This window comes from Schistocerca gregaria, chromosome 1, assembly GCF_023897955.1.
Source record: "Schistocerca gregaria isolate iqSchGreg1 chromosome 1, iqSchGreg1.2, whole genome shotgun sequence".
In the NCBI taxonomy this organism is placed as follows: Eukaryota; Metazoa; Arthropoda; class Insecta; order Orthoptera; family Acrididae; genus Schistocerca; species Schistocerca gregaria.
Window position 1 is genome coordinate 1147300693 of NC_064920.1, and position 14252 is coordinate 1147314944.

Sequence of the window (14252 nt, forward strand, 5' to 3'; positions counted from 1 at the left end):
TTTTTCTTGTAATTCTGTTTGCTAGGATCATACACAGTCATCATGCTTTAACTTACTACTATAAACAGTATTAAATTATTTTAGTTACTCGTGGTTTCTTTTCTCACCAGCTTCATTCTTAACGTTCTTCTACTCACATGTACTAGATTTTTGCAGACAGCACTTTCACTGACACGAAATACATTTATGTAGTTATACTTTGTTTTCATAGTGAACAACGTGATATTTTGTTTTGTTTCGTGGTAGTTCGAGCGTTTGTTGTTGCTTTCTCTGTCTCTCTCTCTGCATGCGCGATTGTGTGTGTCATTGTGTGTGTGTGTGTGTGTGTGTGTGTGTGAGAGAGAGAGAGAGAGAGAGAGAGAGAGAGAGAGAGAGAGTGTGTGTGTATGTGTGTGTGTGTGTGTGTGTTTGTGTGTAAGGGAAACTAAAATGTCGTAACCGCTGTGTGCGTGTGTAAATAATTGCGTTACTGTGGTACGGTGCACGTAATAGTATTTTTGTGGTTTCTAGTGGGATTGTTCTTTGGCTACTATGGGTTTTACTAGTTTAAATAACGTTTTGTTGCTATAGTTTGTTCGGTTATTTATATGTGCTTCTTTCCTATGACTGTGTTTTGGATTTGGAAGTTTTCTTGTAGAGTTACTGAATGTTTATCTGATGTAGTAGTATGGTGGTTTTCTTTCCGGTAGTGTCCTGCAAATGTTGAAATATGGCACTAGGCATCAACATTTACAGAACATCTCCGATCAGGAAACCACCACGCAACCACAGGAACGGAAAACTTACGGTATGATGGAGAGATTGAAGAAGGCGATTCTACAAAAACTGATAATATCCGTGTGGATGAATTAGTCATACAAGAATTAAAAACAGCGGTACATATAAGAAAATTATAAAGGACATTGGCCTAGTTGGAATTAATGCTAAATTAGCAAAAGACGGTAAAATCATTATACAGTTGTACTTTCTCCATTTTTCCTATTTTTTTATGAAAGAATTATTCTGTGCCTGAGAATGGCACTGAGTTAAAGCTACTGCTACTCATACATGCAATAGAAATGACGAGGGCAGTTTCTTACTCCGTTTTATTTATATGTTCAATAAGTGAATGTAATCGTTTCCAGGATTCCCTAAGGTATCTTTTTGCTAAATTTTTGCAGTTAGCTACTTTGACTACAAACTGCATTGACGTTGATGCCGGCGGTTGCCAAATAAACAGTGCATTGATGAGAACACTCCAAGACGCTGACACCCCAGTTTTCCCAGTCTGCAACATTTGTAATATCGTTTTCCCAGGTACTTTTAAGAACAGCCAGTTTAGAGTGATTGCAAAACTTGGATGTATTTAAATAGCGACTGCCAAGTAACTGTTAATGCATTGTCAATAAATCCGAAGTTTTAATTTTAATTTATACGCATTGTAAGGTGATTCCTCTTGTCAGTTGATCAAATGGCATTGTCAAATGACGTTTCTGCGAACAGAATGATAGGATATCGTACAGAGTCTATAATAGCCTCATAAATATAGTTTACAAGCTAATTAACTTACCTCGTATTTATGTATGTGCCCCATTGAAGCTTAAAAAACTGGATATTTGCTAACAAATCAACATCAAGTACCATGACCTGTTTTTTTAAAAAAATGAAAGGACAGTACACAATATATTTTCGGAGCAGATTATTTTATGACCCCTGAATAGTTAACATAAATTTTTAGACACATATTAACGATCTCCGCGGTAGTTATCGTCAATAAATCGGATTATCATTGTGAAAGAAACAGCGACAAAATAGTATGATTACGGAACTGAGCTTCCTTCCTATTGAAAATACGTGACAGCTTTTTTGGCAAAAAATATCATCTTTCATAAAAGCTTCCACTTCCCGATCTCTACGTTACATTAATTTATGACGCATCATTTTTCTCTCTTTGCAGAAAAACGAACTTTGCTTCAAGGGCAGATCACATTTATGGTCTCAAGAACAGATCAAAAGACGTGAAAAGTTCTATGTAATAATCCACTAAATTACGTTATTTTAGTGTATGTTAGAATTACAGATCAGATTGACATTTACTGCACAAAAGTATAAAATGCATTAAAATCGAGACACATAACTGAATAAATTACATTAGTTTTTATTGTGAATTCAACATTCTGCAACGTAAGTATATCACGGTGATTATTCTTGATACGATCACACATTTTTAACAGAAATAAGAAAACAGGTGAACAATATATGAAAGAAAACATTTTCATTAGAATGGCAAAATAGTTGAAAGATAAAAAGTTCATATGCTTTCTAAAGAGTAATACCCTTTTTAAAAATAGAAATCTTTTCATAAACAGTGTTACACACTATCCGCACATTTATCACTTTCCGCATTTTCTCTCCAAGAACTACCTTAAAACATTTTCTGTGTAACAGCGATAGTTCACGCAGGCACAAATCCCAAATGTCTTGTGTGTACAGAACAGTTTGAGGAAATTTTGTAAGTGGCTTCTTTTATTAAGTGGCTTCTTTTATCACAAAAATGGAATGATACGCTCTCGTTGTCGCATATAGAAATTTCAGATCACGAAAAACTTTTCTCACGTCAAACATGGTCATAATTTCAGTTGTCATTTTCAGTTCGAACGGAAATTAACTCGATATTGTGTGATGGAATTTTAATCTCTTTTCCTCTGAGCTGAAAAGCTGGCCGCTACCACTTACAGAATTCCTCAACATTTTCGTAGTGAGTTAACATATTTTATGCATTCACAGAAAATGTGTCACTTTTTGAAGCAAGAGTCACATAAATACAACACGCCAGATACTCCATTCTTTTGTGAAGAGTGTCGAGGCAAACATTCTCGCACAGCATTATCTCTCCTCACTCAACGTCATTTCTTCCTCCATAGTCCTAAAACGTGTCGCTGATACTTGACTGTCCCAATCACGTCCCTACAGCCACCACGAAGTAGGACATTAGCGCCACGATGACTGCAGAGCCGCTGTTGAGATTCGATGTTCCTCTCACTGTAAGACATAAATATATATGTATAAGAAGAGAGCTGACGGAACTTTATCTGATGGCGCACAAGATGCGAAATCACAAAAATTATGGTCGTACAACGCCGTTTCCAAACTAATATAATACAGTATTTTTGAAAACTGCTCTCGTGGAGCATATCAGCCGTCTTGATCAAATATTTCAAAACTGAATTAGAAACAGTCTCAGCCGCAATACAATGCAACGGTAGCCGATTTCGGTCAAAATGTGACCCTCTTCACACGATATTATGCCATAATGGCAGCCACCGCCGTTGGTAAATCCACGGTACCTCTTCCGTTCATAGCCACCGCCTGCCATCATGGTGCAGTATGATCCGAATGTGGACCATAATCGGTTACCATTGCAGATACTTATTTTGTTGCGGTAGAGGTTCTCTTTAATTCAATTTTAAAATGATATAACACAGATTAATGAGTTAGTTTAGTAAATTATGGTGGAGAAGACTTAGATGAGTGCCATAGATGAAATATTGTTAGAAAATATAATCTAATTAGAAGTATGAAAAAATAAAGCTTTTGATGTTTGAGAAACTTGGAGTTAGTCGAAAGGTGAGCCATAATTTGGTACTCGTATTTTTAGTGGGTTAATTCCAATATCAAAGCAATGGGAAGGTAAGGGGCGAATGTTGAACCACTTTTCTTTTAGATGATGCTTTTCCCTACCAAGAGGTAGTCTTATGCTAATCGTTCCGTACATCTACAATATGTATTGTATACCTTGTTCTTTCTCTACAAGTGTTAGTTTTTTCCTCAATTGCTTCTTGCAGCACCAGGTTAATAATGCAGTGATGCTCAGCACTTGACCTACGATGTTGCCCCTTTCTTCTACTAAGGGCTTCCCGCAAAGTGCTTTCATCCCATTTTTAAGAGGATCTTCTTTTCGTCCTTTCATCTGTCCACATGGTATTTATGACTGTTTGATCGTTCTACGTTTTACTGTTATATCATAGTGCGCTTCAGATACAGACTCTCATGAAATTCTTCTTTATTTCCGGGGCACTATTACATATCGTTAAAGCTCTTTTCTCGAAGAAGTTTTCTTCGCGAGTGTCACGCTGCTTCTATCTTTGTCGCCAGATATTACTTTCCAGGTAGGAGAATTCTTTCTTTTCTAGAACTTCTGTTCCGTTCCAGTTTTTTTTTTGTTAAGAAAGTCGGTATTCAAATTTGCAGTGATGTTCATTACTTTCGTCCACACGCTACAACAGTGCTATGTAAGTTTGCTAACATCCCTCCAGAATTGCTACATAGTGTCCAAATCTTAGATGCGACGATGATATACGAGGAGTATTCTAATGTGGTCGCACTTGAGTCCAGTAAGACTGTGCATTAGTGTTCCTATTGGAACGCAGACGATTCATCTACAAGTACATTCATACACCACATCTTTCCTGCGGTGCGTTCAACTGTTATTTTCTCCCTACAGCATACTTTTTATCATATCTAATGTGCTATCTTATGGGACATGTTAAACACGGAGGAACACTGTAGGGAATTTTATTTAGTTTTCCAAACAAGCATGGTCCTCTTCCTCACACGTTATCATTATTTTCTTTTTGCAATATTTTCGCAGTAACCATTCATTGAAGGAACCCCATAGCTGTTCGGTTGCTGACTTACATATGTGCAAGAGAAGCCCATCTGGGAGCTTCCGATCTATCAAACTCTAGACGATGATGCAGCTCCTGAAATACAGATCATATGTAATAACATTGTATGGAAAGCGATAGCAAATTTCTTCGTCAGGACAATAAAACGGCCAGCTGGTATAACAACGTAAGTAGTCGTCAATATTCGGGACAGAAACTCGTTCCAGTTCCCTATCGCATGTGTTTCAGATCCATACCGAAAAACTGTAAGAAACGATACGACTCACATAAAAACCCTTTTTGTAGTGGTTGGGAAAATATAGTCGTTCCTCAGCACTGATCATCTGAGTTCGGCAACGTTCAGGAAATAAATAACGATAATAATATAAATTACATTTTTCACATTTTATGAAAGGAATGTTCAATGAAATTTACATCGTAAATGTAAGAATACTGTACCAATACCAACAGCTGTTATTTCGATAGTGTTTTATTAGGAAACCAGTTTAGACTTTACAATCAAGTCATCTTGAGGCCTATTGTGCATTTATAAGAAAAGGCACCAATATTAGATTCTGGTCCTTTAAAATCAGAACTTCGTAAACATGTGTCTTCACTATGTAACAGTGACAGATGCTGTCACACGTTGATGTTTGCGTTGAATTTAATAGGTGCCACCTAGGAGCAGGTGCTGATTCACATCACGTTGTAGCAATAATGAACAGTAGGCTGAAATTTAAGACAGTCGTCCGAAATTGTCAAGTAAAACTATGGGATACTGATGTACTGAAGGTGACTTTGAAATACTCTTAAGGTATTCATAACTGATAATGAAGGGAACAACAGGAATTTCAGGAGAAGAGAAACGGACATATCTTCAAAGTAAAATCGTTGCAGCTGTAGAGAATAATATAGATGAAAGGAAACGACAGCGACGAAACCATGGGTAACAAGAGAAATACTCCAGCTGATCGATGTAAGATGAAAGTACAAATGCCTTCAGAGAAATTTACGAATGCAGAAAAGTAAGTCACTGAGACTGAAATAAATTGGTCGTGCTAGTAAGCCAAGACGAAATGGCTGCAGGAAATATATTAAGAAATCAAGAAAAAATCGTCGTCGGAAGGACTAATGCAGCATACAGAAATCTCAAAACGATCTTCGCTGAATTTATAGTCAAGGGTGTATATATTAAAGAGTGCCATGGGAATTCCACTGTTAAGTGCAGAAAAAAGAGCAGCTGTATGGGATGAGTACATTGACGGCCTCTACTGTGTGGACTGCTAACCTGGTGACGTGATTGAGGAAGCAATAGGATACGGTATGGAAGATGCAACAGCTCCAGAATAGAAGTAAAAGTTTACTAGAACTTCTGAAAACTGGCCATAAAATTCCGCACTAGAACCAGTTAACATTTCCAGGGAATTTGTGACATCATTGTGGGATGGGCCAACGAAGCAACTGCTCAAGTCTTTGCGTAGGATCTACCAATCTGGTGAAGTACAGCCTTAAGAAAAATATCGACCACACAATACAGAAGATAGCAATGGCAAATAAGCGAGGGAACTACCTCACAGTCACCTTAACAGCTTGCGCATCTACGCTGCTGGCAATAATAAATTAAAAGAGAACGGAAAATAAATTGGGGATCTCTTAACTGGCGATTAGTTTGGCTTTCTGAAAGGCAACGGCACGAGAGAATCAGTTCTGATGTGGCGATTGATAATGTAAGTAGGACTTAGTCACGTCTAGGATTTGTCGACTTGGAAAAAGCGTACGACAACGTAAAAGAGTGCAAGATATTTGAAATTCTGGGTAGAATAGTGCTATAGCGAAGACGGGAAAATTAAGATGGAATATCAAGAGCGAAGTGTTAGGATTAAAAAGAGTATCAGACAAGGTTGTAATCTCTGGCTCCTACTGTTTAGCATATGCGTCGAAGGAAATAAAAGAATGGTTCAAAAGTGGACTTAAAATTCAGGTCCAAAGGATATAGTTGACAAGGTTCACTTACATGCTATCTTCAGTGAAAGTGGAGAATACATACAAGGCGCGTTGAATGGGATGAAAAGCCTAATGAGTAAGAACTTGGATTGAGGAGAAAGAGAATAAAGATGAAAGCAATGAGGATGAGGTTCAAATGGCTCTGAGCACTATGAGACTTAACATCTGTGGTCATCAGTCCCCTAGAACTTAGAACTACTTAAAACTAACTAACCTAAGGATATCACACACATCCATGCCCGAGGCAGGATTCGAACCTGCGACCGTAGCAGTCGCGCGGTTCCGGACTGAGCGCCTAGAACCGCTCGACCACCGCGGCCGGCGAGGATGAGGTGACATGAGATTAATGATATAGTGGCCAACGGCAGATAGCAGACGAAATTTAGGCATTCTGCTTCCATTGAAACAAATTAACCCTGATGAACCGAAGAAGAGCAACAGAAGGGAATAGGAGATGTTGAAAATTTGTTGAACTGATACCATAAGGAAAGAGGAGTTCTCCATAGCAACGGCACAAACCGAAACATACGGTTATCAGCGACAAGAATGACAGGATAATAGAATATGTGGTAAGAGATTCTGGAATAACATCCACCATACTAGAGGGAACTGTAGCGGATGACAGATACTGGAATAGAAGTCATTGAAGAAGCAGGGTGCAAGTGCAAATCAGAGATGCAGAGGTGGGCATAAGAGAGAAATATTTAGCGGACCACATCGATGTAGTAGAAAAATTGAAATAAAACACCAGATAAGTAAAAAAGAAAGAAAAGAGCGGTGGCAGACAACAACGGACGCTGGCAGTCGATCGACTGTAAGTATGGTTGCTACAGAGATGCTGACTGCTACGATCAGGTCCAAATGTACATATAAATCCTAAGGCCTATAACATAATGTGTGGCCGGTGGTACCTAAGACGAATTTTAGCGTGTTACTATCTTAAGCATTAGTTTTTTTATTTTATTTATTTTTAGTTTTATTTACTTATATTTATTTATTTTAGAAACTGCTAGCGAATGCTTCCTCTCCTCTGCCAAATTGTTCCTCTTAAAGTAGCTCTTACAGCCTAGTGTTCCATTATTCAAGGTGTTCCCCTACATCTTCCCATTATGTCTCCCTCTAGAACCACTGAAGTTATTCTCTGATATATTAAACTATGTCTTACTATCTTCCTTCTTTTAGCGTTATTGTTTTACAAAAATTCTGATCTCGTCGACCCCGCTAAGAGGCTCTTTTGTTCTTGTTTCATCGGATCTTATATATTGATGAACCACAACATAATGAATATTACCCATCGTGACAATGAATGTTACCTTTTGTTGTTGTGGGCACGTGATGCCACATCGGAATTATGAAAGTAGAGCAGACATGATAGGGGCCGCAGTCTAGCAACGATACAGGTAGAAAGTTGGAAATACACTGACATAATGGACAGTGACAAAGATATTGGACGTCCACGCTTCATTAGAAAGTCTGAAGGACTGAAGACTTGTCCATTATGTAAACCACAATTGACGGTGATATGTGGTAGATCTGACGACAGAGTTCAGTGCTTGTACTTGCACAAGTGTTTCAGGGTACAGCGTTCAGGAGCTCCGTAGCAGACGAACCACACGCGTTTTCATGCCGACCAATTCAGTGGGCACTGGATTACCGAGACTGGACCTTGCTTGATAGAATTACATATAGAATCGGAGGCTTTTCGTTACGTGTTGGTATCGGTTCGCTTTTTGACTAATAGCAAGTGAACACGTCGCATCATGTATCGGTCGTAGGGAGACAGAGACATTGCTGTTCATAATTTCCACATAATTTTCTATGCTTAGTCAATAAAGTTAGCTGGTATTTTGTTTTCGGTCACAGCACATTAGGCTGAGCTGTCAGGTACTAGCACAGACTCGGAAATCTTGACACATTCAGACGAAACAGCTACATATAAGTGAGAACCATGGTTATGAGACTGAGCGACCCATTCACTTCTCTACATTACCATCCCAACGGCTACGACGGACGATAACACAGGACGGCAAAAAAATATTTTTTGAAAGTTGTTTAAAATTTGATAACTGACTTTTATGTACTTTTCAGCGCTGGTTTCTAAAATGCAATCCATTTTTTTAATATAAGGTCAGGTTTTCTCACAAAAAAGGGAATATTTTTGGATGTTGTTGTTGTTGTCTTCAGTCCTGAGACTGGTTTGATGCAGCTCTCCATGCTACTCTATCCTGTGCAAGCTGCTTCATCTCCCAGTACCTACTGCAACCTACATCCTTCTGAATCTGCTTAGTGTACTCATCTCTCGGTCTCCCTCTACGATTTTTACCCTCCACGCTGCCCTCCAATGCTAAATTTGTGATCCCTTGATGCCTCAAAACATGTCCTACCAACCGATCCCTTCTTCTAGTCAAGTTGTGCCACAAACTTCTCTTCTCCCCAATCCTATTCAATACCTCCTCATTAGTTACGTGATCTATCCACCTTATCTTCAGTATTCTTCTGTAGCACCACATTTCGAAAGCTTCTATTCTCTTCTTGTCCAAACTAGTTATCGTCCATGTTTCACTTCCATACATGGCTACACTCCAAACAAATACTTTCAGAAACGACTTCCTGATACATAAATCTATATTCGATGTTAACAAATTTCTCTTCTTCAGAAACGCTTTCCTTGCCATTGCCAGTCTACATTTTATATCCTCTCTACTTCGACCATCATCAGTTATTTTACTTCCTAAATAGCAAAACTCCTTTACTACTTTAAGTGTCTCATTTCCTAATCTAATTCCCTTAGCATCACCCGATTTAATTTGACTACATTCCATTATCCTCGTTTTGCTTTTGTTAATGTTCATCTTATATCCTCCTTTCAAGACACTGTCCATTCCGTTCAACTGCTCTTCCAAGTCCTTTGCCGTCTCTGACAGAATTACAATGTCATCGGCGAACCTCAAAGTTTTTACTTCGTCTCCATGAATTTTAATACCTACTCCGAATTTTTCTTTTGTTTCCTTTACTGCTTGCTCAATATACAGATTGAATAACATCGGGGAGAGGCTACAACCCTGTCTCACTCCTTTCCCAACCACTGCTTCCCTTTCATGCCCCTCGACTCTTATTACTGCCATCTGGTTTCTGTACAAATTATAAATAGCCTTTCGCTCCCTGTATTTTACCCCTGCCACCTTTAGAATTTGAAAAAGAGTATTCCAGTCAACATTGTCAAAAGCTTTCTCTAAGTCTACAAATGCTAGAAACGTAGGTTTGCCTTTTCTTAATCTTTCTTCTAAGATAAGTCGTAAGGTCAGTATTGCCTCACGTGTTCCAACATTTCGACGGAATCCAAACTGATCCTCCCCGAGGTCTGCATCTACCAGTTTTTCCATTCGTCTGTAAAGAATTCGCGTTAGTATTTTGCAGCCGTGGCTTATTAAACTGATAGTTCGGTAATTTTCACATCTGTCAGCAGCTGCTTTCTTTGGGATTGGAATTATTATATTCTTCTTGAAGTCTGAGGGTATTTCGCCTGTCTCATACATCTTGCTCACCAGCTGGTAGAGTTTTGTCATGACTGGCTCTCCCAAGGCCGTCAGTAGTTCTAATGGAATGTTGTCTACTCCGGGGGCCTTGTTTCGACTCAGGTCTTTCAGTGCTCTGTCAAACTCTTCACGCAGTATCGTATCTCCCATTTCGTCTTCATCTACATCCTCTTCTATTTCCATAATATTGTCCTCAAGTACATCGCCCTTGTATAAGCCTTCTATATACTCCTTCCACCTTTCTGCCTTCCCTTCTTTGCTTAGAACTGGGCTGCCATCTGAGCTCTTGATATTCATACACGTGGTTCTCTTCTCTCCAAAGGTCTCTTTAATTTTCCTGTAGGCAGTATCTATCTTACCCCTAGTGAGATAAGCTTCTACATCCTTACATTTGTCCTCTAGCCATCCCTGTTTAGCCATTTTGCACTTCCTGTCGATCTCATTTTTGAGACGTCTGTATTCCTTTTTGCCTGCTTCATTTACTGCATTTTTATATTTTCTCCTTTCATCAATTAAATTCAATATTTCTTCTGTTACCCAAGGATTTCTAGCAGCCCTCGTCTTTGTACCTACTTTATCCTCTGCTGCCTTCACTACTACATCCCTCAGAGCTACCCATTCTTCTTCTACTGTATTTCTTTCCCCTATTCCAGTCAATTGTTCCCTTATGCTCCCCCTGAAACTCTGTACAACCTCTGGTTCTTTCAGTTTATCCAAGTCCCATCTCCTTAATTTCTCACATTTTTGCAGTTTCTTCAGTTTTAATCTACAGGTCATAACCAATAGATTGTGGTCAGAGTCCCCATCTGCCCCTGGAAATGTCTTACAACTTAAAACCTGGTTCCTAAATCTCTGTCTTACCATTATATAATCTATCTGATACCTTTTAGTATCTCCAGGGTTCTTCCACGTATACAACCTTCTTTCATGATTCTTAAACCAAGTGTTAGCTATGATTAAGTCGTGCTCTGTGCAAAATTCTACTAGGCGGCTTCCTCTTTCATTTCTTAGCCCCAATCCATATTCACCTACTATGTTTCCTTCTCTCCCTTTTCCTACACTCGAATTCCAGTCACCCATTACTATTAAATTTTCGTCTCCCTTCACTATCTGAATAATTTCTTTTATTTCATCGTACATTTCTTCAATTTCTTCATCATCTGCAGAGCTAGTTGGCATATAAACGTGTACTACTGTAGTAGGTGTGGGCTTCGTATCTATCTTGGCCACAATAATGCGTTCACTATGCTGTTTGTAGTAGCTTACCCGCATTCCTATTTTCCTATTCATTATTAAACCTACTCCTGCATTACCCCTATTTGATTTTGTGTTTATAACCCTGTAGCCACCTGACCAGAAGTCTTGTTCCTCCTGCCACCGAACCTCACTAATTCCCACTATATCTAACTTTAACCTATCCATTTCCCTTTTTAAATTTTCTAACCTACCTGCCCGATTAAGGGATCTGACATTCCACGCTCCGATCCGTAGAATGCCAGTTTTCTTTCTCCTGATAACGACATCCTCCTGAGTAGTCCCCGCCCGGAGATCCGAATGGGGGACTATTTTACCTCCGGAATATTTTACCCAAGAGGATGCCATCATCATTTAATCATACAGTAAAGCTGCATGTCCTCGGGAAAAATTACGGCTGTAGTTTCCCCTTGCTTTCAGCCGTTCGCAGTACCAGCACAGCAAGGCCGTTTTGGTTAATGTTGCAAGGCCAGATCAGTCAATCATCCAGACTGTTGCCCCTGCAACTACTGAAAAGGCTGCTGCCCCTCTTCAGGAACCACACGTTTGTCTGGCCTCTCAACAGATACCCCTCCGTTGTGGTTGCACCTACGGTACGGCCATCTGTATCGCTGAGGCACGCAAGCCTCCCCACCAACGGCAAGGTCCATGGATTCATGGGGGGATTTTTGGATATAATAACCAAATTTAAACAATTAATCACATTCTTCCCAAAGAAATAGAATTTTATTTTATTTATAAAGCATGTTCTAAACAACATTTGCAGTACACTTACATTGCTCTTTAAGCTCGTAAGTCTTTATAATAACGTTGTCGCCTTATGTCGAAGTTTCTTTTATTGCTTTTGGCTGTGTACTCGTTGAGGATCATCTCTTTTTATCATCCAGCGGTAGTCCGCTCTTGTGTTGACGTCTGATCTTCCATGATATCTTCTTTCTATTTCTTTGATGTCTTGGTGGAATCTTTGGCACTGCTATTAACTTACATCACCAAGGTTTGCAGGCAAGTAGTCAAGATGTGAGTGGAGAAAATGAATTTTAATGATCATGTTACAGCCCAGATTCTTAAAGTTGCCGAGCATGTCTGCGACGATTGTCTTGTACTTCCGATCTCTTTTGTTTCCTAGGAAACCAGTAACAACTAATTTAAAAGACGTCCATGCTGCCTTTTCTTTTGTTTCCATTTCGTCCACAAAGTTTTCTAATGTCTGGTCCGACAAAGATTCCTTCCTTTAGCGTTGCCTCGGATAGACCAGAAAACTGTCCACAAAGATATCTAAAACACTCCCCTTCTTTTGGCAATGCCTTAAAAAATTGCTTCATCGACCTCAACTTAATCTGAAGTGGTGGAAGTAACACCTTTTTGGGATTCACAAGGCTTTTCCTCTCAACATTTTTAACCCGCACCTATAAGGTTTCTCTCAAGGGCCAAGCTTTTTTATGTAGTGTTGCTTTCTGAGTCTACTGTCCCATTCACAGAGAAATCAAGGGAACTTCGTATAGTCACTTTGTTGACTAAGCAGCATTGAAATCACTTTTAAATCAACACATAGTGTCCATTTGTGGTCTGAACAGCACAGTTTGCTTGAAACCAGTTCAAGGTTTTCGTAGCATTCTTTTAAGTGAACCGAGTGTCCAACTGGTTTAGAGGCATAATTATTGCCATTGTGTAGAAGATTCTTTAAGATTTCTTTTTGAAGAATCAATAAAAAGTCTCCACTCATCACGAGCATATTCTATTTGGAAACGTGCCATAAGTCCAGGAACATCACTGAAAAACACGAGGCCACCTTCTTGACAGAAAAGAGATACAAACTCACTTCCCTCGATCGATGCCTAGAAAAGGATGTACTCGGAGCCAGTATATGATTATCTTTAAAGTAGAACCTAAAACTTTATGGGTATCCTAAAAACCAAAATCCCAACTCACTAGAGTGCTGAATTATCGAAAAAAGCTAAAACTAGACAAGTAGTTTGTGAAATAACTGTACTTGATGGAATTTTTCCCTATTTTTCCCGAAATTAGCGTTGAAAAACACTATAAAAATCACTTAATAAATCTGTAATAATCTTTATGTCGCAGACCTGTGAAACGAATTGCCAACAGCAGCACGCAACGGAAGAGCGGTGGACACCGTAGGTGCTTCTTGTCTAGATGTTCAGTGGGGAAGTGGTCGAGTGAATCACGTTACTTGTTACATCAGATCGTTAGTCGAGTATGGATGTGTCGTCATCAAACTGAATGGCTGCTCTAAACATGCACCGAACTACGGACGCACGCCAGCGACTGGAGTATTATGTTATGGGGGCGTTCACGTGGACTGCCATGGAAGCTGTGGTACTAATTGAAGGCACGATGGCCCTTGTGGACTACATGAGCATTATTGCATCCCTCAATGCTTGATGTGTTCCACGACGGCAATGACATCTTCCAACAGGATAGGTATCCTTCTCACAAGGCTAGAATCACGTTAAAGTAATTTCAGGAGCAGGTTAGTGAACTCTCGCTCATCTCGTGGCCATAAAATTGGACTGATTTGAAACGCCGGCCCGTAAGACATGTGAACTGCTCGATCCACATGCCTGTGGAAACGTGCCGAGGACCTATCTGATCCATGCCACGCAGAATACGTCCAGTACTGCTTTCCCGCATTTGGCAAGTGGCCATAATGTTTTGACTCATCAGTGAAGTTTTCATCAGCTCTTCGTAACACCAAATATGAATCGCTTCAGTCCTCAATCTACCACTTTTTCTCACAGTCAATGATTCGTTCCCGTTCAAAACTTTCCTCACGTCCTGTCTCTGAAATTTC

General features: G+C 39.5%; 1 protein-coding gene across 2 annotated transcripts in view; it reads right to left on the reverse strand.

Annotated features, from left to right (window-relative positions):
- Positions 1-2121: 2121 nt before the first annotated feature.
- LOC126284051 (uncharacterized) overlaps positions 2122-14252 on the reverse strand; it is a 195365-nt gene continuing 183234 nt past the window's right edge. For both annotated transcript variants that reach the window (XM_049982645.1, XM_049982635.1), the window contains one exon: positions 2122-3021. In XM_049982645.1, coding sequence (XP_049838602.1) covers positions 2939-3021 — 83 coding nt within the window. In that variant the 3' untranslated portion in view covers positions 2122-2938. The remainder of the gene's footprint in view (positions 3022-14252) is intronic.